This window comes from Pseudorca crassidens, chromosome 11, assembly GCF_039906515.1.
Source record: "Pseudorca crassidens isolate mPseCra1 chromosome 11, mPseCra1.hap1, whole genome shotgun sequence".
NCBI lineage: Eukaryota > Metazoa > Chordata > Mammalia > Artiodactyla > Delphinidae > Pseudorca > Pseudorca crassidens.
The window spans coordinates 44,270,716-44,296,392 of record NC_090306.1 but is presented as its reverse complement, the minus strand read 5'-3'; the positions used below and the strand labels follow the sequence as shown (position 1 = coordinate 44,296,392).

The 25,677-nt window shown below is 42.9% G+C and overlaps 1 protein-coding gene across 4 annotated transcripts in view; it reads right to left on the bottom strand.

The window, feature by feature from the left end:
• Positions 1–838: 838 nt before the first annotated feature.
• The window catches only part of DIP2B (disco interacting protein 2 homolog B), a 236,019-nt gene continuing 211,180 nt past the window's right edge, over positions 839–25,677 (bottom strand). For all 4 annotated transcript variants that reach the window (XM_067696517.1, XM_067696520.1, XM_067696521.1 and 1 more), the window contains 13 exons: positions 22,140–22,263; positions 20,419–20,540; positions 19,103–19,214; positions 16,677–16,786; positions 16,056–16,186; positions 14,278–14,446; positions 13,294–13,464; positions 12,243–12,304; positions 11,309–11,366; positions 10,467–10,541; positions 8,532–8,709; positions 6,529–6,652; positions 839–4,915 (listed from right to left, as the gene is read on the bottom strand). In XM_067696517.1, coding sequence (XP_067552618.1) covers positions 4,663–4,915; positions 6,529–6,652; positions 8,532–8,709; positions 10,467–10,541; positions 11,309–11,366; positions 12,243–12,304; positions 13,294–13,464; positions 14,278–14,446; positions 16,056–16,186; positions 16,677–16,786; positions 19,103–19,214; positions 20,419–20,540; positions 22,140–22,263 — 1,689 coding nt within the window. In that variant the 3' untranslated portion in view covers positions 839–4,662. The remainder of the gene's footprint in view (positions 4,916–6,528; positions 6,653–8,531; positions 8,710–10,466; positions 10,542–11,308; positions 11,367–12,242; positions 12,305–13,293; positions 13,465–14,277; positions 14,447–16,055; positions 16,187–16,676; positions 16,787–19,102; positions 19,215–20,418; positions 20,541–22,139; positions 22,264–25,677) is intronic.

Here is a 25,677-nt window from a genome sequence, read left to right as displayed (position 1 = left end):
CAGATAGTTATCTTTTACTTTTCTCCCTTTAAACCCTACATCCTAATAATAAATTGCAGTTTCCAGAATAGACAACTCTGCCTCCCCACTTGCTGCCTTTATTTGGCTATAGCTTATCCTTCAAGACTCAGTTCAGATGTTACCTCCTCCAGCCCGAATTCCTCATTATCCTCCTTCATCACTGGATTGGGTGCCTATCCTACCTGCTCCCACAGTCCACCTCTACTCGCAACCCTTAATATAGTGTATTGTTTTCCTGTATCTTCTTGAGGGCAGTGACTTGAGTTTCTCTCTCTCTAGCTTCAGTTGTTATCACAGTGACTTGTGCCTAGTGGGTAGGCACTCAATAAATGTGTATTAAGTTAAAGAAAAGTTCTCAGCTGCCTGAATAGCTTGGACTGTAATTCAAGGACCAGTTTCAGTGTCTGAGAATATGCTCAATTTGATAAAAACTCCCATCAAGTTTCTTGAAACCAGGAAATGGGAGAGCAAATGAGATATTACCTTAGAAAAGCTGAAACACAGTCCAATTACAGATTTTAAAAAATAATAACAACATGTATGATCAATAGTTAAAAACTACCAAATGCTACAGGGGTAGGAGGAAAACTAAGTTATAATTGGTCTGGACAAAAGGCTTATTAGTTTTCAAAATGACTCTCTATTGTTCCTCAATCTGGCCTCCTTTTATAGAACTGATTTGCTATAACTTCGGATCTCTGTGTTCATTTTCCTTAGACCTCTCCAGGTATCTTTGGGTCTTACCATCTGAAGTTAAATTTAAAATTTATTAATTCCAATTTATCAATTCTCCCGATGTGTGAAGCATTAAACATAATCAGGCATCAATATTTATTAACACAAGACAAAGGAAACACATTCAATGAGTTAATAGAACACTGTCCAGCCAGATGTTAAATTTAAAAATGTATATCTAGTCTAATTTCAAATAAATAAAAAAAAACTTTATACATAATTACACAGTACTATAGTTTGAATCTGACACTGGTAAATATCTTGACAAAAAATAAACAAAACAGCATTTAGGACTAAAAAATTATTCTTATATCTTTACACTCTCTTCCTCTGGACAAATAACATGGCCCATCTACATAGACCTAAACGAGAAATGTTGAATGAATGATAAAGAAAAGGCCTATTTTGTATTTGGAGTACTGCAGCTTGCTCCAAATACTCTTGTTTTTACACGAAAGCAGACAACAAAAACAACTCTAAGGCATAGATCATGTTGTAGTTTGAGGGTGAGGTGATAACTCCTCATTGCTTCAGTCTAAAGATTCCTGGATATTCAAGGAAAGTAATTTATTTGGCCAAGATATTGAGCACCATGCCTGGGGCACAGACCTTAACAAAAAAGCCTAAGGCCTCGGGCCCTTTGTTGATTCAACAAAAGCATTAAGCAAGCATTGCCCAGGGACTAAAGTTAAGGAGACACTCCTATGACCAATAGACAGGCAATGGTCCCTAAACACCCTGAGGCAGCACAACTTCAGGAGGACCTGGTACGGGGAAAGCAGGGGCCCTTTATGAGGCAGGAAGGAAATAAAGAGTGTGGATTCACTGATGCCCATTAGCATGCTGGTCATTCCCAAGGTCTCACTGATGCAGGAGATGGCATTTGTTCTGAGGAAGCCCCTTCCTGATCTACCTTGTTACTTCTGCTGAGAGGCAGAAAGAGTTTCAAAAACTTTCAGATGAATAGGTTTCTCTTATCTGAAATGAGGGCTTGCTATTCTTTAGTCCCCCCGCCCCCACCCCCACTCCCCACAGGCATAAAAACCCAGACACAATATGTTCCCAAGTTTTGGCCAGGCTGTTTCTATTAATAATGGCCTTTGGGGCCTCTCTTAAGAGTCAGTTCTACCACAAAGGTTCTACTTAGTGTGGAAAGACTAAGAGCGTTGTGTCACCAAGAGAAAGTTTTCTTACCAAGTCTGCAACAGACTAGGCATCAGATCTGTAGATGATCCCACAAACACCTCTAAACTAATGACTGACTCTCTTCCCCTTCCAGAGGATACTTTACCAGAGTTACTGGTGAAGTTCCCGAAAGACACACCTTAGCATCTTAGTTTTCTTTCCTCCACCAGCTTATTCTGGCTTTGGGGGATAGGCAAAAGATAAATAAAGCAGCCACAAGGCAGAAAGCAAAAAAAATAACAATAAATCAGAGGCCTGAGGAACTTCAAAACTAGATAATCAGCCCCTAAATAACTGGGAGTTGGCCATACCATGAGATTAACGGAATATTTTATTTGAAGGAATGAGTATAATCTGCACAGTCCAGTATGGTAGCCAACAGCCATGTGTGGCTACTGAAAACTTGAAATATGGCTAGTCCGAATTGAGATGTGCTTAATACACACTGGATTTCAAAGATATAATATGAAAAAAAGAAAGTAAAATATCTCAATAATTTTTTATATTGATCCCATGTTGAAGTATTTTTCATATATTGTGCTAAATAATATATTAAAATCAATTTCACCTGTTTCTTTTTACTTTTTAAAATGTGGTTACTAGAAATTTTAAAATGACAGATGTGGCTCACAGTATATTTCTAGCAGACACCCTAACTTGTGTAATGAGAATTATGAAAGCAACCCATAGGATAGACTCTGCCTTATACCTTTTTCTTAGAACTTGTGGATTACGGAGATAGAAGATCCTCAGGGTCCCTTGCTTTGATTAGTGAATCATTAAAAACTGTCTTAAGAAAATTACTTTCCAAATAAGCAGGCTGTTTTCTCTGCTAGTCACTGGATTTCTTACCCCAATGCAAGTGCTTTTTTCCTGTACATCCTAGAACCTCTCCCATCATGTGTAAGTTAACGTCATCCAAAATGTTGAAAAAGAGATCTGGAACTGGAAAATGTCTTGAGGTCTTCCCTCTGCGGAGAACGAGTTGGGAGGAAAAGAGGGTTATGTAAAAGGGAGGCAATAAAGTGGCTTTGAGTCATGAGACTGTGTAAGGGCAGCCACCCCAGGAGTGCTGCCGTGGCGAAGGGTCTGGTCTTTGCATTATAAACCTTATTTTCAGGGTAATTACAAGTCTAAAAAATTGTTTAAAAACATATTTAGTTTACATGATGTTACAGTGGGGTAAATAATGTGTATTATTAAAATAGTCTAAATAAATATTTACACAATAGACCAGAGTGGGTCAAAGAGAACCATTCTGATTTAACAAGTTAACTCTGTTCACTTTGAGTTTTTTTTTTTTAATTTTAAAAAATATTTCTGTAAGAAAAAAATAATAAAATTCAACTATATTCAAATATGTGAAGTATCAGACCAAAGAAAGGAAACCGAGCCAGAGGCCAAACTCAGTCCCAGGCTCTGTCCGCTTGGCCTGGGCACCACAGTTATTTCAAAAGAGTTTCTTGCATACATCAGACTTCCCCTATTTCAGCATAAGCCTGGCTACTTTGGCAACCCAAATCGGTCAGTTCTGAGACATGCAGTTACGAGGCCTTATGCCTTCGCATGACTATCGATCCCACTGCCTTCCCAGCCTATTGCTCTTGTTCTTAAAATCCCCGCCCTCGTGAACTGGAAGAACAGAGGATGCTCTTCAGTCCTCAGAAAAGAAAAGCTAGATGTATAACTGCTGACACAGTATACAATGGGCCTCGAAAAGAGGAAATTCTAAATTCTTATGCAGTCATTCTAAACGTGAAAGACGGTTTCAACACTGGGGGCCGGAGTGAGTTATTCCGGTTCCTTAGAACTGGGTGGGATCTAATGAATCTTAGCTTTTCCTAACATGTTGATTTTTCAGCTGAGATTATTCAGTTTGTAGAAACAGGCTGAATTCTTAAAAGCTTAAGCTGATTCTGGGAATGCAAGCTTAAAAAACAAACATAGGCAGCTTCAGTTTATAAAATACACCAGCCAACAGAGACACAGTACAATGTGCAGCAAAACCTGCGAACAATTTGCACTTTTTAGTCACCTATTCAATTACACTGCATCCAGAGAATACTGAGATTCTCTCAAAGTAGAAATGTTTCTACTTTAGTTGTTACAACTATACAAGCCAATTCTTCAATTTTTAGCTGAATTATGTGTATTCTTATTTACATGTTTAAAACACTGGTCAAAATGTTTTACCATCAAGAATTTTCTATATATAAAGTAATTCTCATATTCAGTGGGTTATCTGATTTGCTATGGGTCAACTGAAAGTAAGCCAAGTAGTTCTGTGTTAACAAAACCCACAGAAGGTCTAACTATGGTAAAATGGCAAAATACAGTACAGAGCGGGGAACTGTGTAACTCAGACTACCCCATCACATGAATTCATTAAACTCCCTTACAAAATTCTAAAACAGCATTAGATAAAAATACAACTATATACAACAGATGAAAAAAATGCAACATGGATGTAATTGCTTTAGTAACGTGCTGCTCACACTACGTCAAAGCTCATGACCAACAGACTGTTAATATTTTTTTCATTTGCTACCACAGAATTCCCCTTTCCTGTGTGTCACGTGATTGCAGAATCCCACAGGATGAGATGAAGGATATAATGTAGCCATCTCAGCTTATTTCACACCATATGAAAGCTTCCTCCTAGTCACGGGTCTTTGGTCCTGTGGTTTTGCAGGATGGCCCCTGCAGTCCCCACAAGGCTGGTTACATGTTATACGCCACATAGATGGGGTCCAGCTGGTCAGCGAGGAAGCTGTCACGGAGGTGCATCCTCTGCTTCTCTCCTCTGGAGTTGATGGGGATAACGCCTGGGTCCACCACAACTACGACGCCCACGATGAGGTAATGCTCCTCCAGGACGACATTTGTCACTAAAGGAACCAGATCTAGGGCCTCCTGTTCAGAGCCACACAGTTCCACAACCACCACGAGCAAGTTGGTCCACGTGAACACGGCACTGAAATTTCAATGACATTCAGTTAACATGTCATCTCTTACAGTGTCTGCCCAAGACTTATCCCCATTTTCCCTGAGAACTGCCTTCTTGCTTGGATCCAACCAGAAGGCTCTCAGCCACGTCTTTAATACATGACCTTGCCCCTATGATCACAGCTGATTAGCTGAGCCATTTAAAATCTCTTGGGAGTTTGGAAGTGGGAATGAAAGTTGTTAGCTGGTCACCTGAACTGAGGACACGTGGACTGAACGTTCTGGGGTAGCAGGTGTGCAGAGAAGTACAGAGAATGGCTCTTCAGGGAGGAGAGAAAGAATGAAGTGGATGCCCACATGGCTCTAGAAAGTGAGAAGACGGTGGTTCCTGATGGCCTTCCCATTCCTTGTTTCTACCTTTCTTGAGATCCAGAGCTGGTCAGAGACTTCTAGGAACCTCTGAGATAACCAGGTATTCTGTCCATGAACTCTCTTTTGCTTAAGTTGTTTTGAAGAGAATTCTTGATATTTGCAACATAAGAGCTTTGACTAAGATTATTATCTATATTATAATACCAAACGGGAAGGGAGTTGGCCTGGCCTCATCTGAACTCAGTGCCCCATACACGCTCTCTCCTATTGTGCTATAAGGTAGAAAGTTGCCTTACATTCAGTGGGGTTTGCTGGGTTAGAAGGTATGACCTGACTTGTGTTTTGCAGTGTTGAACTGCTTTGAAAAACAGATTCAGTCCTTAAGAAAAATGTACACAATATCTGGTAGCATCAAAAGTCAAATGGTTAAAATTAGGGGGTAACCATGGCGCCCAACTTCTCTGCGTTGTTCTTACACCTCATGGGCATTGTTCAGGTCTGTTCAGAGGAGAGACTCTGACAAAAGCAAGACAAAGAAGCATCTGGAAAGCATGAACAAACCATTAAAAGAACTGTGGCTACTTTGCATGAAAAAAAAAAAAAACCTGAGAAGGACACACTGACTTAAACATGTATAAAAAGAAACTGGATGGATTCTGTACTGTTAAGAATCCACGATGAAAGCAAATAGGTAAAAACTACAGAGTTCTAATTTTAAGAAATTTTTAGTCAACATTGAGGTCGGATGATCCTTTGTCAGGGGTACTGTAGGGGGAATTCCCGCACTAAGAGGGAACCTGGACCAGATAATAATAACAGTCCTTTTCATCTGCTTACCATTTGATAGCTTACAAAGCACATTCTCACTGGATCCTCCTGATAATCAGGAAGGAGCAGAGGAGGCATTTTCAGATGAGGAAAGCAGCCTCTTTCCTTGGGAACGCTGGCAGCGCTGGGCCTTCCAGCTGGGTCTTTTGACCTGAAAGTCATGGTTCTTCCCACCACCCTCTACCAACTTTCTAGAGGCGGATGATCAGTTAGGTCCCTTCCAACGGTAAGCGCCTACCATTAAAAAGGACCCAGCCCCACCACGAGTCCACGGAGCCTGTCTTAGCAGACGGCACACTGCCAGACAAGGATCAGTCCGTTTATTTTCTGGCTCCCCTGGAGTTCCACAGCCGTAGGTGGTCTGCTACAGACAGCTGACTACAGAGCAACTTTAACTGGTACCGCAGCTGCGGGGGAACCTATGCTGTGCAGGGGATTTACCATTCGGCCATGCTCCTGTGGATCCGAGACACCGAGGTCTCGATGTCGATGGGGTGGTACCGCAGGCCTCGCAGTTCCAGTGTCTCGTCCAGAGCTCCCACCACGTACAAGGCATCGTGACGCTCTGATGGGGAGAGAAAGAGGAACCTGGTTCATCAGACGCACTGAGTGTACTACATCGTTGGAGTTAAGAGCACAGGGTCCAGACTGCCTGCCACGTCACCTGGCGCCACCGCTCACCAGCTCCGTAACGTGGAGAATTAACTTAAGTCTCTGAGTCCTGCTTCCCCTCTGTGAGACAGGGGTAATAATAAATGGCTGCTGTGAGGATTCAATTCACTTAAGGGAGTTAATATGATGCCTGGTACACTGTAAGTGCTGAAAACATTAGCTATCGTCATTATTATTATTACCACGTGCCAGGAATTGTGCCTAGTGCTGCGGAGACAAAGATGATATAACATGATTCCTGCTCTGAAGATACTTACTGTCTAGTGGGGGAAACACACACACAACAGATGTCCTATGGATGGACATCAGGTGGGATGAGGTCAGCCCAGCGACCCGAGTGTGCACTAGGGCCCCCCCTCCCCGAGCTCAGCTCAAGGGTTCAGAAAGGGAAAAGCTGAAGCCATGCTGAGCTTTTAAGGATAAATAGGAATTAGCCAGATGATGGCTGGGGAGGGGAGGAGGGGAGAGGATTTGAGATGGAAAAGAAGTGAACATATGTCATTGTTCCTAGACATCTTCAAGGACTCCACAGAGACTCTAGTCCTGGTTATTAATAGGCTTGTAATCCAGCAGGACGTTGCAGAAATCTTTTTTTAAAGATTTTATGCACACACTGCATACACAAGGCTACATGGTTTATGTCTATATAGATACTGAAAAGAAGAAGAGAGATGATTTAGCTAGGTCTACAGAATGTTGTATTTTCAGGAAAAGGAAGATTTCTGAAAAATTTAGCAAAACAAACTGCTAGGAGCTGTTGGAGAGAGAAGGATGAGGAAGGCCAGCAGAGTCCCATCATACAAGAGCTGAAGACTGTAGTAACAAAAACAACGGCAAGAGTAGCTAATGACTCTCGAGTGTTTTCTGGGTGCCAGTCACTGTCCCAGGCACCTGAAGGCATTATGTCATTTAATCTCACATCATTTCCACAAGGCAGGAAACGTTATCACTCCCATTTTCCAGGTAGGAAACTGAGAGGTTGAGTGAGTGCTCAAGGTCATACAGCAAATGACAGAGGTAGGCTTCCAAACCAAGGCACCTGGCTAGGCATGCTTCCCTCACCACCAGTATGTTATTCTACTTCCCTGTGAAATATGGAGACACTCTGGAGCTGGTCAGTGGGGAACACATGCAAGGGGTGAAGGAGAAGTGACTTGGCTCAGTTCCAGCTGCTCAAGTCCAGTGAGTGATCTGTGTCAGTTCTGGGTGTGGATGATGCAATTGGTGCTGGGTATTTTAAAATGGCCATTCATGCCGTCAGGAAGGTTGAAGTCACGGCTTCACTGTGGCTGCCCAGTGGGCAGAGGATGGCTGAGGGCTGCTTACACGAGAGCCCTGCCAAGCAGGCTCGTGTCCAACGTGAGCCGCTGAAGGGACAGAGTGCTTCGGCAGGTTGGCTCCTCTGCACTGCCTCCCGCTCGCAAGGCTTAGGAGCAAGGGACTAAAGGTGGAATACCTGTCCCAGGAGCTTGCTGAGGGCCGAGTCCTGCCAGAGGCATCTACCCATCACCAGGCACATCTCTATGACTGCCTGGCCGAGCCAACCCACAGGTCAGGGATGCTGACACGGGGCCCCAGTGCTTATTCCCTGGGTCCTCTTTGAGGGCAAAGTCTTACTTCAAATGAATACAAGTTCGTGTATGGGTTCAAGAGTCGGAGAAGGGAATAATTCAACACACACACTCCACATCCAAAGGCAGGCTGCGGAAGGCCAGCCCGTGCTAGGGGCTGCAAAGCGCAGCAGGACGGGGGTGAGGAACTGCTGAAGATACCTCCGGTGGCTGCTGTGAGCTCGGTCCGGCGGACAAAACCCAGGTATCCTGTTCGAGCCCACAGGGTCTGAGCAGGATCCCCAAAGCTGAGGCGGGTGTTGAAATGGTCAGCTTGAAGAGTCTCACTGTCATAGATGGTGTAATAGCCACTGGCTGTATGGGGACTGTTCACCCAAATCTACAACAAGAAAAAGCACTGGTCACATTTCGCCAGAATCAATTCAGTTCTCTGGGACAGATGATTTTGGCTTAATTTAATTAATTTTGGCTGCACTGGGTCTTAGTTGTGGGATCTTTTAGTGGCGGCATGCGGACTCTTAGTTGGGATGGGATCTTAGTTACAGCATGTGGGATCCCTGACGAGGGATCGAACCTGGGCCCCCTGCATAGGGAGCACGGAGTCTTACCCACTGGACCACCAGGGAAGTCCCTATTTTGGTTTTTTAACCTCATTTTTATAGTAACAACACAGCTGCAACAATAAAGGCAGCTGTCACTTATCAAGTGTTTACCATGTGCTGAACAGTATTATATGCCTTACCTCCATCAATCCTGACATATATGACATGACAATACAGTTTGTACTACTGTTATTCCCATTTTACAGATGAAAAAAAAAAGGAGTTAAGTAACTTGCCTAAGATGCAGAAACAAGGAAACCTACACCCAAGCCTGGGTGGCCACAGAGGCCGTGCTCTTAACCTTGAGGCTACATTGCCTCCCTGGCTCATTTCTTTCTTTCTTTCTTTCTTGTTTTAAAAAATAAATTTATTTATTTATTTATCCTTGGCTGCGTTGGGTCTTCGTTGCCACGCACGGGCTTTCTCTAGTTGCAGCGAGCAGGTGCTACTCTTCGTTGCGGTGCACAGGTTTCTCATTGCTGTGGCTTTTCTTGTTGAGGAGCATGGGCTCTAGGTGCACGTGCTTCAGTAGTTGTGGCACGTGGGCTCAGCAGTTGTGGCTCACGGGCTCTAGAGCACAGGCTCAGTAGTTGTGGCATATGGGCGTAGTTGCTCCGCGGCATGTGGGATCTTCCCGGACCAGGGCTTGAACCCATGTTCCCTACATTGGCAGGCGGATTCTTAACCACTGAGCCACCAGGGAAGCCCTCCCTGGCTCATTTCTCAGCCTCTTTCAGAGTCTCACAAATGCATCAAGGGATCATTTCTATGCTCTGAAACTAAGTTACGAAGACCGCGGGAAAATACTACAGGCTATTTGAATTTACAATGTAAACACAGCAACAGCCGACGATGGTAACAAAACTAGTATTCACTGTGTGACAGGCACTGTTCCAAATATATGACAGATACAGGTATTAATGCATTTAACTGTCACACAATCCTACTAGGTGGGTGCCATTATTACTTATGGTTGAGGAAACTGAGGACAGAGACGTTAAGTAACTTGCCCAATCACAAGAAGCTGGTAACTGGCAGAGCCCGGGTCATCTGCCTCGTGCACCCACAACATTGCTCCCAGTGAGCTATGAGATGAGATATCAGTGTCTCTCAGGGATTTGGGGGAAGAAAAATTAAGTCTCAAATATTTTTATACTAATACAAAAATGGATACATTTTGGAATAAAATATAAAATTTGTATAAATTTTAAAAATTTAAAATTTGTGGCTCCTTTTAGTTCCACTCCTTAATAGGTGGGAACAGGTGGGATTTGCCCATTTTCCTTTTCAGTTAAGGGTATGTCAGTGGACCAATCTGGGACTAGTTCTAGTTTCGGTGCCTAAATCTTCACTCCATCTTGGTCTCAATTTCCCCTCTGTCCATGTCAGTTTTGAGCCTCACAGAGAAAGATGAAAACTTTCAAAAATTCACCATGAGGGAAAAGCTATATCCACAGTTTCCTGACTTCTAAAATATGAACCCTAAAGTCTTTCACTGCTGACTCTTCAGAGTAAAGGGGAATATTATACATACCTCTCCCAGGTGAGAGTCTCCAACAGGGCCTTTGGTCTCTGGATTAACAATAACTACTTTCACTCCAGGTAAAATCTAAGAATCAAAGAAAAAACACAAAGACGGGGTTCAATTAAATCTAATGACCTCTAGGAAATGCAGTTCCCCGCCCCCATCTCTTTAGTGAGGTGAGGGAGTATACAAAGCCAGGAGTGGAGACGGTGCTCACGGGATCGTGCTCAGTGGAGACAGAGATATAACAAGATTCAACCTCAAAAATAAACCGGGGGGCTTCCCTGGTGGCGCAGTGGTTGAGTCCGCCTGCCGATGCAGGGGACACAGGTTCGTGCCCCGGTCCGGGAAGATTCCACATGCCGCGGAGCGGCTGGGCCCGTGAGCCACGGCCGCCGGGCCTGGGCGTCCGGAGCCTGTGCTCCGCAACGGGAGAGGCCACAACAGTGAGAGGCCCGCGTACCGCAAAAAAAAATAAAAAATAAATAAAAAATAAACCGGGGGAACTTCCCTGGTGGCGCAGTGGTTAAGAATCCACCTGCCAATGTAGGGGACACGGGTTTGAGCCCTGGTCCGGGAAGATCCCATGTGCCATGCCTCAGGGCAACTAAGCCCATGCACCACAACTACTGAGCCTGCACTCTAGAGCCCATGCCAGAATTACTGAAGCCCACACAATGGAATGAAGAGTAGCCCCCGCTCGCCACAACTAGAAAAAGCCTGCGTGCAGCAACGAAAACCCAACACAGCCAAACAAACAAACAAACAAACAAAAAAACACCCCACAGAAAACAAAAACTAACTACTTCTACACACAGACCACCTTCCCAATGGTTAACAGAACAAATTACCTTTCCAGACTCTGAGAGGAGCAAACTCTGGGGGGCACCCCGTTCCACAAGACGAACCCTGCAGAAAAACAATATTTACAACATAAGAGCCTTAAAAAAAAAAAATGACTGCACTGCATCTACCACAGCTATTTACACTGCCTCCCCAAACCTCTAATCTATCTCTCCTCACATCAGAGCAGTTTCTCAAACTCAGCATTACTGACATTTTGAGTCAGATATTTTGTTATAATTCTTTGTGAGACACTATCCTGTGCACTGTAGTATGTTTAGCAACATCCCAGGCCTCTACCCACTAGATGTCAGTAGCATCCCCTAGTTGTGACCATACATGTCTCCAGACACTGTCAAATGTCCTTTGGAGGACAAACTCTCCCCAGGCTGAAAATCACAGCACCAGAGACGCTCTGCCTGTGCAGCCTGGGTCACTGCCACGGGCCACACTGTGAACACAGCCCAAGTCAGTGGGACTCAGGAAAAGGTCCCAGAGCCCTCCGCCAGGAGCTCCCCTTGGCGTATAGCTACGATTCACCTGTGAGCTGCTGAGGAGGAAGGCTTTTATTCCTGGGGCTCAGATAAAGTGTTGTTTCAAAAACCCTACTCTGCCTCATTTATTCTGTCTGTCTCAGTTATTTTTAAACTTCCAGAGCAAAGAGTCTATCCATTTTAGTGTAATTTATGTCAAATGTTACAAAATACCAGTGTTACATTTTAATATTAAAGAACAGTGCAGCAACTGTGAGAATTAAAGCTTTCTTCTTATAAATGAAAACCTTATTAGGTATTAATAATGAAAATGAATTTCTTCCCTTCTCCCATCCCCCCAGAAGACACCAACAGAAGGAAGGAGTGGGGAGAGCTGACTTTCTCAAGGCTCAGAACTTTTCATGCTTAGGAACGCTAACAGAAAGTAAGCATAACCAATCTACTGTACCTGTCATGTCTTAATGATTTCAGATCTACATACACAGTAGTTGGATCAGGCCCTGAGGTTCCCTAAAGAAAAATAAATGTATTGTTTATTTAAAATTAACTGAATGGTATTTCCATATTTTACATTTTCAAATCAAGAAATAGATAATTTAGTCACATACATGAAAAATCCAAACTCTATTTTGAACGATGAGGCAGGGCTATAACGAAAGAGACTCCTGGCCCTGCTTTCTTCTCATCTTTCTTTCCTTTCCTCCCCCAGGGGAGTAGAGTAGGCTGGGGGCCGAAGCAGCACTGAAAGGTTACCAGGCTGAGGAGGGTCCTCACCCCTGGACTCAAGGCAGGGATGAGACAGACCAGCATGCATGGGACTCTCAAAACCAGCACTGGCCCAAGCTGGCAGCAAGGGGCCCACAACAGGCTCCAAAGTTCAAGCGTCATGATGCTGCTCCAAAGTCATCCGACCACAGACACAGAGGACCTGAAAGTATCCACCCATTTACACCACCTTCTGTGACTCTCACTCTTGTCCATGTCTGTATTTGCCTTACAAGCTTCCAAGCTACATAAAATCAGACTCAGTTCTTTTCTGTTATTTCAGCCTCTTTTCTGTTATTTACCCACCAAGATAACATGGCAAAATCGCCATCTGGCTGCAGAAAAGAATGCAGGCTTATTTGTACTTCTTTTGCAAAAAAAAAAAAAAAAGGCGTAAAAGATGGAGGAGACAGAAGACAAAGGGTAACATATAAATAAAATTCAAATAGGACTCAGAAATCTTCTCGACTCATCGTCTTGGACCATAAAACCACTACTTAGAGTAAACGTTTACATTAGAGCTCAACTGCCGGGCACAGCTCCAAGTGCTTGGCACCTAGAAACTCAGTGGTTCTACAGAACGACCCTGTGAAGGACGATGCTACCATGTTCATTCTACAGATGGGCAAAATAAGGTACAGTGAAGTCCAAATAAAAAGCCCAGAGGCCTACAGCAGCTAAGCGGTAGCCTGGGCTCTGAGCCCCCCACACAAGCAAGATTTCATGACAGTCACCTGCAAACATATCGCTACATTGACTCTTGATCCAAAAGTGGTGCTGACAGCCCGAGGGGACAGACCGATGTCCTTGAAAAGCTTGGAGAAGGACTGCTGGAGAGTAATGCGGGGCCGCTCCTCAGCCACCACCACACACGTCCGGATGCAGGAGAGGTTGATTCCCCTGGTCTGTAAGACACCACGCACAGGAGCCGAGGTCAGCAGAATCACAGAAGTGCTGAACAAGCAGGGCCACTGCTCTATCTCTATGGTCAGGAAAAGCCAAGGAACTATGTTTTCTCACCTCAGACACCCAGAGAAAACATATGCCTTTTCAGAAAATGCCAAGGAATTCCACTAAAGTCATTATCCACAGGTCAATATGCTCATTCTCTATTTCTTTCCTCTTTCACCTAAAAATCTTAGGTTTTCAGCAATATATTTTTAATCCCTCTTTATTTCTATACCTTACATTTCTCTCTATTTCAAATGCAGAGATGGGACTGAGAGAAAAACAAATTTAGCAACATAGATATCTAACCTCTTATCTCTTTTTTTCATTCTTAAGGTCACATTTCTCTACTAAAGAAAATTCAGTGTTTTTTGACTCTCACATGCCAGTTAGACATATGATCGTGGGGTACACTCATGAATGAGCGACCTTATCTCTGGGGCAGTCGCCAATCTCTGAGATTCTCAGGCTGCAAATTCTATTGGGAAAAATCCTCTTGGAGGTCACAGTTTCTGTTCATCTTCACATAAAGTCATTTCTGTTCAGCCTCCTCACCAGTTTTACCTTCTTCTCCACAATGTAAGAATCAGATTAAACTCTGAAAGAGTGCATTAAATTAGAAACTGAAAGAGATAAACTTCCTGAGGTTTACAAACACCTGTTTGCCTAGAAAAAAAGCAGGCAGATATGTCTGGCCAGCCCAAGGTGGGGTATCATCTCGCCTGGCCCATTTCCCTCAGGACTGTCTCCTGGTTACAGCTGCTTCTTACCTTCAGCACCTCCACTTGGTTTCCAAGCCCCTTGGTGCAGAGCTCCATCACTGAATAGGAGCAGAAAGTGTCTCTTATTTTGTACTGGTTGACCGTGGAGAGCCAGAGGAAAAGGTTGTTTTCCAACTCCATAGGAGGAATTAAGATGGACTGGTGACCTGAATAGACACTGCAATGAAAAAAGGCAAGAACTGACATTATCAATTCATCCTAGAACACCATCAATTCAGCAAATATTTACTGAGCATGAAGGACAGGGTTGGGTCATATTAGATATAAAGGTCTAAGAATCAGCCTTGTTCCTATGCAACTCACAAGATACAATAACTACAGAATAAAGCAGACTGTGGAAGGCAGTAACTGAGATGTGAATAAAGGCCATCACGATCACAGAATGACGAGCAAGTCATTCAAACTGGGAACACAAGGGGCGGCAGGTGTTTCACTGAGTCGGCAGCAGTTGAGCTCGGGCTTGAAGAATGAGTAGGAATTTGACAGTGGCTGGAAAAATGGGGAAGCTGGTGAGGGCATTCCAGGCAGAGGTAAGAGCATATGCAAAGGCACGGCAATATAAAATTACATGGTGTGTGTGAGGTTGTCAGAAATAGGATTCCAGAGTGAAATACTAAAGCATAGAATGCCTGGGGAGTTGTGAGAACTGAAGCCAGAAGGGTCAGGGCCAAACTGTGAAATCACTGATCTATTATTATATCAAGGAGTTTAGAATTTACCCAGCAGGCTGTCACTATAGCTTGAAGTTGGGGTAAAGCTAGTTACACGGAGCGGGTATTGGAGACACGAGTCACTGAAGGCTGAGAGACAGTTAGGAGAGGCTGCAATAATCCAGGTGAGAGAGGATGAGAGCTTGAACCCTGACAGTGCACCCAGGATAAAAAGGAAGGAATCCTGTATTGTAAAAAGGAAAGAGTCCTGTATTGTATGTACAATCTCCAGCCGTGAATCCTCAACTTCCTAAACCTTGAATATAGACCAGAATAACTAGGAGCCCAGGAATCCTGTATTAAAAAAAAAAATACTGGAATTGTGGTTTCCACCTCTGGAGATCTAGGTTAGTATGTCTAGGGAAGCCCCATTAATTTTTTTTTTCATAGACCCCTAGGTGATTCTTATGTAGAGATAGGTTTAAGAATAATGGAGCCAAAGGATCTGACATTTAATTGGAAGTATGACATAAAGATATAGAGTTGAAGATAAAGCCCAAGTTCCTAGTGTGGGCCCCTAACCTAGGTGGATGAGCCCATCCTAAGAAGAATGGGGACACAGAAGGAAGATGTTGAATTGAGGCATCTGTGAAGCATTCATGAAGATGCCCATCAAGGAGGTGAAAATGCAGGCTGAGATGAGGTCCTCTGGGAGGAGAGTAGGAGTTGGGATCTGCTATCCCACAAGGAACAATGTGGCCAATGTGCTACTTTCCAGCCACATGCTGTCACCCATCTCATTACATTCCTTCCTGCCAAGCCTAGGGGGTGCATTCTGGCTGACACAGTATGACATTTCACCCAAGTGTCATCCTTCTACTTGGCTCTGCTTCTAAAATGAGGATGATCACTGCCCTTTTGTCTGAGGCATAAAACTAATAGAGGGAATACAAACAAACCAGACAAACGTCGAAGATACATTAGATGCACAAATTCTGGAAAGCATCAGCATTTTATTGAAACTTTACCAAATTAAGGGAGCAAACGGAAGGATGAGATGCTCACAGCCCCAAAGATATTCCCATGCATTCTGTTTCTTTGCTCTTCCATGCCTACCTGCAGAGACACCAGAGTGCAAAGCCAAGTCCACAGTAAGGGTCAAGGCAGATGGCGATCTGCCGAGAGGAATACAACTCGCACTGGAGCTTGATGGCTCTACAGAGAGCATTGACCGCAGAGTGGGACATCTGGAAGGTAAGGAACATGGAACAGGATGGAACTGGCATCCCACAGGCAGAAAAGCAGCTCTAACGAGAGTTTTGAGAAGCTTACATTCCCTCCAGCTCCTCAAAATGATGTATATTTTTCATTGCTTCAAAAAGCCTAATCGAAGTCTAACTGAAGGGTAAGTCTATCTGTTAACTTCTCAATACTGAGTTTTATGAAATACGAATCTATGACTTCATACTGGCTTGAACTAACTCGTGTTATCTGTTGGCTTCTATGCTAGGTTCAGAACACTTCATAACACAAATTCCTTGGGATAACTTATTCCGGAAGAGCCAATGCTTTTATTTAAATATAGCAGTGGCCCTTGATCCTCTGCCTACTGGTCTCTGGTACGACCAGCTGGCCTCTCCATCTGAAGTCCCTGGGGCAGTGGTCATCTCTATTTTTTGCAGCCCTGGCACTTTACCAGCATCCAGTGAGAGAGTAAATATATCCCGACTACTCTACCTTCACTCCCGTAAGCATGCCAGTTGTGGAGACACTAAAATCAAGGTACGCCAGCATCTCAGGAGTGGGTGGTTTGTACAGCTGAGGTAACCTTTTCCTGGGCAGATCATCTGCAAGGAAAAGAAAAAACCCGATGTCAATCAGACATGTTGACAACAAGATCCTACTGTATAGCACAGGGAACTATATTCAATATCCTCCGGTAAACCATAATGGAAAAGAATGTGAAAAAGAATATATATATATGTATAACTGAGTCACTGCGCTGTACAGCAGAGATTAAACACAACATTGTAAATCAACTACACTTCAGTAACATTAAAAAAAAATCAGACATGTTGGAACTCGAAAATCATTGCTCTTCAACCGGTCTTCTGTGGCTTTGCTATGGCCACACTTAGCTTCTGGGATTTGCTAAAGCTGAGGCTTCTCGTATTTAACCAACCGGCTCACATATGTCACTCCTAGAGGAGGGCTGGGGTTGAGGGCACCAATAGACAATATAAGCAAGGAAACTACATCAGGCAGATGTATTTACTAGACGATTAGAGAGGGGTAATATACCATAGTAGCTGAAAACACAGGCTAAAGAAGCAGACTGCCAGTGTTCAAATCCCAGCTCTGCCATTTCTCAGTGATGTCATCTTGATGTTATTTAACCTCTTTGTGTCTGTTTCCTTATCTCTAAAGTGGTAATAATACCTGCCCTCCCAGAACTGTTAGGAAGTTAATTCATATAAAGCACTTTAAGACAACTCAAGAAGCTTTACTTGTTGTTATGCTGGTTTCAAGTTAAAGTTCATTATTTACAGTTTAGTACACGTCACAGTAACCATGGACTGCTTTAAAAGTTGGACAGTTTTTCTCCAAGGTAACATGACTGATTTTAAGAATGATAATCTAGAATTGGGAATTATTTTCCTTTGCTCTTTTATGATAACCTCTCCCTTCCCTCCAAATTTGCTTTATAAGTATGTCATATCCAAAGATATCAAGGATGTCTCTGGCCCCAGCCATGCCTCCTCAATGGCTCCTTTGGCTTTCCAGATCAAGAAACGATTCTGACTCTGACTTTTCAATCTCTGTATCATTGGGCACTCATCTCTGGTCAAACCAAAGACTTTCTCTATCACCTTCAACCCACCTCTGTGTAGGGAAGGGCCACTCAAATACCTAAAGAAACCTTTCTGTTGTCTGTATCACAGACCACATTCCAGGTCTTCCTGAAACATGACTGAGTCCAGTAACCACAGCAGATCTATCTACATCATTTAACACCAACACAATCCACTTGTGTTACATATTACAAATGACTTTGTGTATATCCTTAAGTAACATATGTAAAAAAATATAGCTCAGCATCTGGACACAATAATCATAAATAGATGTCATCCCTGCATTTAAATCCACATAAATGTCCCTGAAGTGGACACTACGTGATACTTACTGAAAACTGGTAGGGAGGAGATAATGATTAAGGGGCTGGGAGGGGAGCCAAACTGACTGGGTTTGAATTTCAGTTCTGCTACTTACTTAACCTCCCTGTGCCTCAGTCTTCTTATCTGTAAAATGAGGCTAAAACTGGCACCTATCTAATAGGGTTGTAGAAGGAGGAAATTAGGTAACACATGTTACATGACTGCCACATGGTAAGGGCTCAATAAAAAGTTAGATGTTGTTATTACTGTGATTGTATGCTGGTGCTTTACATTATGTCATTTAATCTTCATGACCCCATGAAGTAGTTACGAGTAACAGAGGATGAGGATTTACACCTGTCTGCCCAACTCCAAAACCCACACTCTCCCCTCCACCACCATCTCCAGCTATCCCAAAGTCTTACCCCCTTCTTTAGTATGAACACCATCTAAAATTCATACACTTTATGGTTTTCAAAGTATTTTCATATTATGTTGCATTTGATATTCTCAATAAATATGTGAGTCGGGCCAGGGTAGGTAGTGTTTTAGGAAAGGGTCATCTCAGACAAGGTTATACAGAAAATAAGGACTGAAGCTTGAACCAGAACCAGGTCTTCTGACTCCTAGTGCAATGCTGTTCCAACTCTATCACATCTGGAAGTCAAGGGTCAGATCCTCCCCATACTTTATGTAGCCCAACATGTCTACGGTCACATCTGGCATAAACACCTAACGACTGTTTGATGATGCCAAGAGTAACAGCAAGTCACGTTTTGTCGCCAGAGTTCTGGCACACTGTGATCTGCTTCTCTGGATCTGGATGTTGCAGTATCCAGTCCTTTGGTAACTCAAGCTGAGTGGATATTAAGTTTTGCCTCTGTCTTAGCAGGTGGAATGGGCTGCAACGGAAGAGCTATGTAAACACCTTTGGTATGAGAACCTAGGAAATCTCGGGGAGTGAATGTTCTTGCCCCCTCAATGCCTCTGGAGAAATCTCCCTTTCACCTGTGTCAATGATAGTTGGCCAGGTTTTCACATCCACAGCTGCTGCTGCCTCTCGGGACCTCAGTAACCTCATTAGGGTCTGTGTGGTGAGAATGCAGGCTGCTTTGCTGACCTAGAAACAAATGGACAAAAATAAGCACCATGAGGCTTAGCCCCGTGTAGCACCATAGGCTCTGGCTGCTGCTAAAAGCAACTCGCACATCATACTGGGACAGGGCAGTACCAGCTTTTCAAAGAATACACACAGGACAATGGAGGTCAGTGTTCCCCTTACATTTGTCCTGAAAAATGCGTAACACTGAATTAGAATGATGGACTTGTTCATAACACAAGTTACTGTTTACAACAGTGATTCTCAAATATTCCATGGTTATAACCTCAGTATGGATCCCCAGATCTCTTGATTTCATGAAGACCATAATAAAATAGAAACATGGACTTCGTAGTACTCAGGGAATGAGAGGTGTTGGAGGATCATCTCTGAAGGAGGTAGTGTTTGCAACAGTCCAGGGAATATGGTGAAACACACCGGACCTAGAACATACCCTGGACTTGAGGGACTCTGTACACTCAGAGGAACGAGCTCTCCCACACACCCGCACGTGGAAACGCATGGGGACCAACTTCCCTCACCCCGCAAACTGTGTCAGTGGAAGGAAACTCCCCTCCCTGCTGCTCCGGCCTACTTTGCAGAATATAACCAGGGCACTTTGCCAAACTGAACTTTGTAGTAAAATCATCTGTGGCAAATGCACCTTTTATACTGCAGGCTCCAGTTGGGGATGGAGCAGCAGTTCTTAGAGAAACAAATGTGACATAAATTGGAACTTTGTAACTCTTTGCTTTAAAGTAAATTAGGATATGATTAGAATAAGATTTATCTTACTTTCCTACTATAGTATACTTTAATACTATACCAAGCGAATTTATAAGACTAACCCCCCAAAAAGTGACCTGACATGGGGAGAATTCAGTTTGGCATTTAAAATTACCTTGGTTACTGTGCAGAAAAAATATTAGGACTTTTTTAAGAAGAGGGAAAAAAATAAGTTTCATGGAGAAATACTAATGACAGCTTCACTTCCTTAATGTTCATGATAAAAACACAATCCTGTATCTCACCAAAAACTGCTTTCCCCACATTCCTTCACTGGAAAATGCTGGTCACTTTGATCAGATAAAGGAAAAGGAGGTAGTTTGCAGGAGACAGATTCGACTTCCTGACTCAATTAGACTGGAAAATGAGTAAGGAAACTTAGCTGTCTGACTCTGGGTTTTATGAGATGAGGACAAGGCAAGTTATACCCGGCACTTACATCAACAATCATGCGGACGGTGGGCAATGTGGCTGTGAGGTTCTGAGCGTGAGGAGGTCGGACGGTCACAGGTATGCACCCGGCATACAGGGAGCCGTAGAACGCAGCGATTAACTCGATGCCTGCAAGACAGAGCCACTTAGCTGCCTGGTTTGTCACCGAGAAAGCAAAAGCCAGAGCTTCCAAAACCAATTTATTTATTTATTCCAAAACTAGTTTATTAAATCATGTGCCAGATGGGTTCTTTAGACCGTAATTTAACAGAGACATTATCGGAAGAAATTTTTTAAATTTAGAAGAAACAGAAGGTAAAGAAGGATGCATATAAAACAACTTAAAAAAAATATAGAGAAGCCAAGAATAAATAACGAGAAAGGAGCTCAGAAGTAAGCTCTTGAAAGATACCTGACGAAGGTATTTTGACATCATTACTTAATATTACCTAGGAGAAATAACTGCAAGAATTAGGGCTGCTCCACTTGGAAGATAAAAGAATGGGAAAAGGAGAGATGAGGAACACCTGAGCTTTCTTTCACTCTTTAGAAGGCCGCTATGTGAACAGCAATTGGACCCCCAAGATGTCACTCCCCCAGTGGGTGCAGGTTTTAGGGAGGCAAGGCATCACTTGATACGAAGCCTCTGCAATATCAGGACTCGAAGGGTGGCCTCCTTGGGAAGTGCTGTGGTCCATCACCATGATTAATTGGTAGATGGAAGACAATCTCCCAGGAACAAGGAGGAATTCCTTTACCAGATGACCTTCTAAGAAATCTTAGTATCAATGTAAATAAAAAAGCAAAGTGAGAATCACAGTAAAATGAGGTAAAAGGGATAAAAGACCACAGAAGGCTGGATTTATGAGTTAGGTGGCCGAAGACTAAAGAAAGGGACAACTGAAATATTTCACCTAAAATTTTTAATATTTACACCAAACTCATCAAGTAATTCTGAGTCCCTCTTTTCTTTAATTTTATTTTTGGCTGCACTGGGTCTTCGTTGCTGCGCGTGGGCTTTCTCTAGTTGTGGCAAGCGGGGGCTACTCTTCGTAGCGGTGCACGGGTTCTAGGTATGCGGGTTTCAGTAGTTGTGGCACTAGGGCTCGATAGCTGTGGTGCATGGGCTTAGTTGCTCCACGGCATGTGGGATCTTCCCGGACCAGGGATTGAACCCGTGTCCCTTGTGCTGGCAGGCGGATTCCCATCCACTGCACCACCAGGGAAGTCCCTGAGTCCCTCTTGATGTAAAGAGGTTGCTGAATTAGAGCGTGGAAGATGAATGCAGTAATAATCGAGGGACAGTAAGCACGAATTACGATGTGGAGAATGTGAAGTCAGAGTTCACACACAACATGCTTTTGAAAACTGGGTGAAAGAGTCCCGTTCCTGAGCACTCCTAGAAATAAGGGTCTCTTTTGAGTGTTTCCGAAAGTCAAGAAGTTGTCATTCACTCATTCAATATTTACCATAGTGCCAGGCACTGAGCTAGACAGTGCCTGGAAATGCAAGAGTATTATACAAGACAGGAAATACAAGAGTAAATACAACAGACTCGGTCCTGGCAGAGCCCTCACACTGCACAACCCTGAGAGGAGAGGCCTGTTCCCGTGGCATGAGCCTGTGCGCACAGCCCACGTGGTCATGTATAGCAGCCCTGAGCTCCTGTCCTCTTAGAGTCTGTAGTCTAGCAATGGAGCTTGTCTAGTCTACCAATCCAGCACTTACCAGGTGGATAGAGTAATACAACGTTGTCTCCTGCATTGAGATGTCCCTTGTCGCCAAGAACTGCTGCAATCCTCTCTGCTCGCTTATGAAGCTGAAGGCAGCTGGCCGTGCACACCGTAGTTCCCTGTTAATAGAAGAAAGTATAAGCAGGTTGACGCTCAGTAAGGAAAACAGTAACAAACAGAGCCAATCTGACATTATACGGAAGGCTTGTGCCTTGCTAGATTATCTGCAGCAAGCTATCAAGTTCAGTGAAAATTCCCCAAGCACCAAAAGACGTGTGTGGTATTCCTTTTCTTTCTCAATGTTTGAAGGTACTTAGGGACTAACAACATTAACTTAAATCAAACGTATGGATTTACAGTCTCTCTTATTTAAGGTAGCTTTAAAAATACATAGCAATTTTGTATTTACATGAAGAAATAAGAGAAGAGGGGAAAATAAAAGAAATGAAAGCAGGACGAGGGCATGAGTGAGGTCAGGGCGCTGGCTATGTGGTCAAGTACACTTGTGTAAAACACGAGTTTGGCTCTGAGTATTCTAACAGCAGAGATGTAAACAAAAACACGAACAGTGAATTAACAAAGGTTAGCAGATTAGGAGATGGCCAATTATTCCTGGGCCTGAGAATAATTTCTCCTGCGGGTCTTCATAAATATCCTTATTGTCCAATTCAAGTTTCACCAAGCTGGGCTTTTTGAACCCCTGTGCCTTTGTAAAATATAACACACGAGTGTGAAAGTACATAAGATATGAACGTGTAGCTTAATAAAAAATTATAGGGCTTCCCTGGTGGCGCAGTGGTTGAGAGTCCGCCTGCCGATGCAGGGGACACGGGTTCGTGCCCTGGTTCGGGAGGATCCCACGTGCCGCGGAGCGGCTGGGCCCGTGAGCCATGGCTGCTGAACCTGCGCGTCCGGAGCCTGTGCTCCGCAACGGGAGAGACCACAGCAGTGAGAGGCCCGCGTAACGCAAAAAAAAAAAAAAAAAAAAAAAAAAAAAAAAATATATATATATATAAAACAAGCATCTGTGTAAGAACCAGCCTGATGTGAAAAAGACCACTGCTTAAAAGCACCCTCATGGGTGCCTTCTCTTTCCCTCCATAGGGGACCACTATCGTGACTTTTTAATGTTAGTGGCTAATTTCTTTTTCTTTATATTTTTACCACCTATGAAATATTTGATTTTCATAGTTGTACTGTACATATATTTTTTTGTGATTTGCTTCTTTCTCTCAACATTCTATGAAGCGTCATCTAACCTCTCATGCTTAGGTGTATAGTTCATTTGCTTTTGTTGCTGCACAGTATTTAACTGCATGAACATACCACAATTTATTCATCCATTCTACTGCTGATGGACAATTCATTCTAATACATATATCCTGGTGCATAAATATATGAGTTTTGGTCAGGTATAGCCCTAGAAATGGAATTGCTGGGTCAATGGGTATGCCCACCTTCAACTTTACCAGATAAAACCAAACTGTTATTTGTCTATATCGTGCCAATACCACACTGTTTTAATTATTGTAACTTAACTTTAAAAAACTCATGATAAAAACAAGTTTACTGAGCTGTTTCTTTTAAAAGTAACTTTTAAATTTCATTAATATAAAGTAGTACAAGTTCAATATAGAAAATTTGGAAAATATAGATTAGTAAATATGAGATGTAACCACTATTAACTTTTGCTGTATATTTTCCTGGTTTTTAACAAATGAGTATGTATTATATATAAATTCACATGCAACATTAAAAAAAAAAAGGTATACTATATTATGCCAGAGGCTGTATAGTGCATTGGCTAAGAATGTGGGCTCTGAAGCTAGTTTGGGTTCAAATGAAGGAGTTAATTTCCTAGTCCTACCACTTAGGGCCCTGCGACCTTGGGCAAGTGATTTTATGTCTCTATGCCTCCGTTCCCCTAACCTTAAAATGAACTATGAAATGGAAAGCACCCAGGACAGGGTCTTCAGTAAGTACTCAATTATTATTAAAGTTTTATATCCTACTTTTCCTACTTCCACATTATGACTATTTTCTGGGTCATCAACTATTCTATAACATTATTTTCAATGACTGCATAGTATTTCATGTTTATATGCCATAATTTATTTAGTCAATTGTCTATTGTTGGACATTAAGGTTATAACACTAAAATGAATATTCCTTTGGCTAAAATCAGGGTTAAATTCATAAGGCCATTTCTTACAATGGCTCTCTTTTTGGTCCTTGGTACGGCAGTAACCTAAACTTCAGTAAGAAGCATTTTCTGGGCATAAGGGAACAATGTTGTATGGTTCCTAAGCTTTCTGGTGGCCTGGGCTAATCCAAGGTAAAATGTTAGAATATGCAGAAGAACAGATGGACTACATGTCCTTTAGTCATCCATATATATTATTTCTCTACCCAAGAAGCAAATTTCAACTTACTTTCACTAACAAATAGATCTGAAGTATGATTTGACAGGGCCATAAGTTTAACTGTAGCCAAGCTTGGGAGTGGAGTGGGGAACAAGCTGGATTGACATCTTCTTACTGAAATGGAAGGACCCTACTCAATCCATGGGCTTGAAGAGAAGCCCACTTCATGCAGAGGTGGAGCAAGGAAGTCCAAAGTTTTCTACCATAGAGCAATGGTTCTTAAGATTTTAACTGACTTTTCACTAAGATGCAGAGCATATTCCTCTCAGGTCCTATCACTGAATAAATTCTCAAAGCTGTGTATGTGTGTGTGTGGGGTGTGTGTGTGTGTGTGTGTGTGTGAGAGAGAGAGAGAGAGAGAGAGAGAGAGAGAGAGAGAGGGAGGGAGGGAGGGAGGGAGGGAGGGAGGGAGGAAGGGAGGGAGGGAGGGAGAGACTATCAGAATCCAGGGCCTGGGGCAGAAGGGGGCCATCTGGGTAAGTCCCCTAAGGGACTCCAATAGGCCCTCCAGTCTTCCCCCTGCTGGTGACAAATACTGTTCTATGCTGTGGTCACAGTACCAGCTTTGGACTCAACCATTAAAACAAACAAATCTCAACAGACTCCCATGGAATGCATAACTTAAAAAATACAATATTCTGGCGAACCATCCATTAGAAAGCAATAGTTAAACATACTCTTGAATAATTTTCAATTTGCTTTTTATGTTAGCAATAAATAATTTAAGTATGTACTAGAAACAACTGGTTTTTAAAATGTTGATCTAAAGTCATTTTATTTCTGGTGGAAATCAAAGAATTAAAAGTCAAACTGGGCTAAGAATTACATTGCCACAATGCATTCTGTCTATCTGTAGATTATGTAATTACATGGTTGTCCTATGGTTCCTATCAGAACTGAATAAAGACAACTTGATTGTGACAAAAAAGAGACAGTATTGAATAACACTCCAGGAGGTCTCATTTCAACCTTGAAATAACTGCACAATTTATCCTCATATATCAAAACGAGGAGAAAGCAACAACTCCTTCCTCTGAGTTGGCAATAGAACTTTTCTGATGAAAGAAAGAGATCAAGCGTGCCTAAGATACTCTCACAATAGCCAGCTGA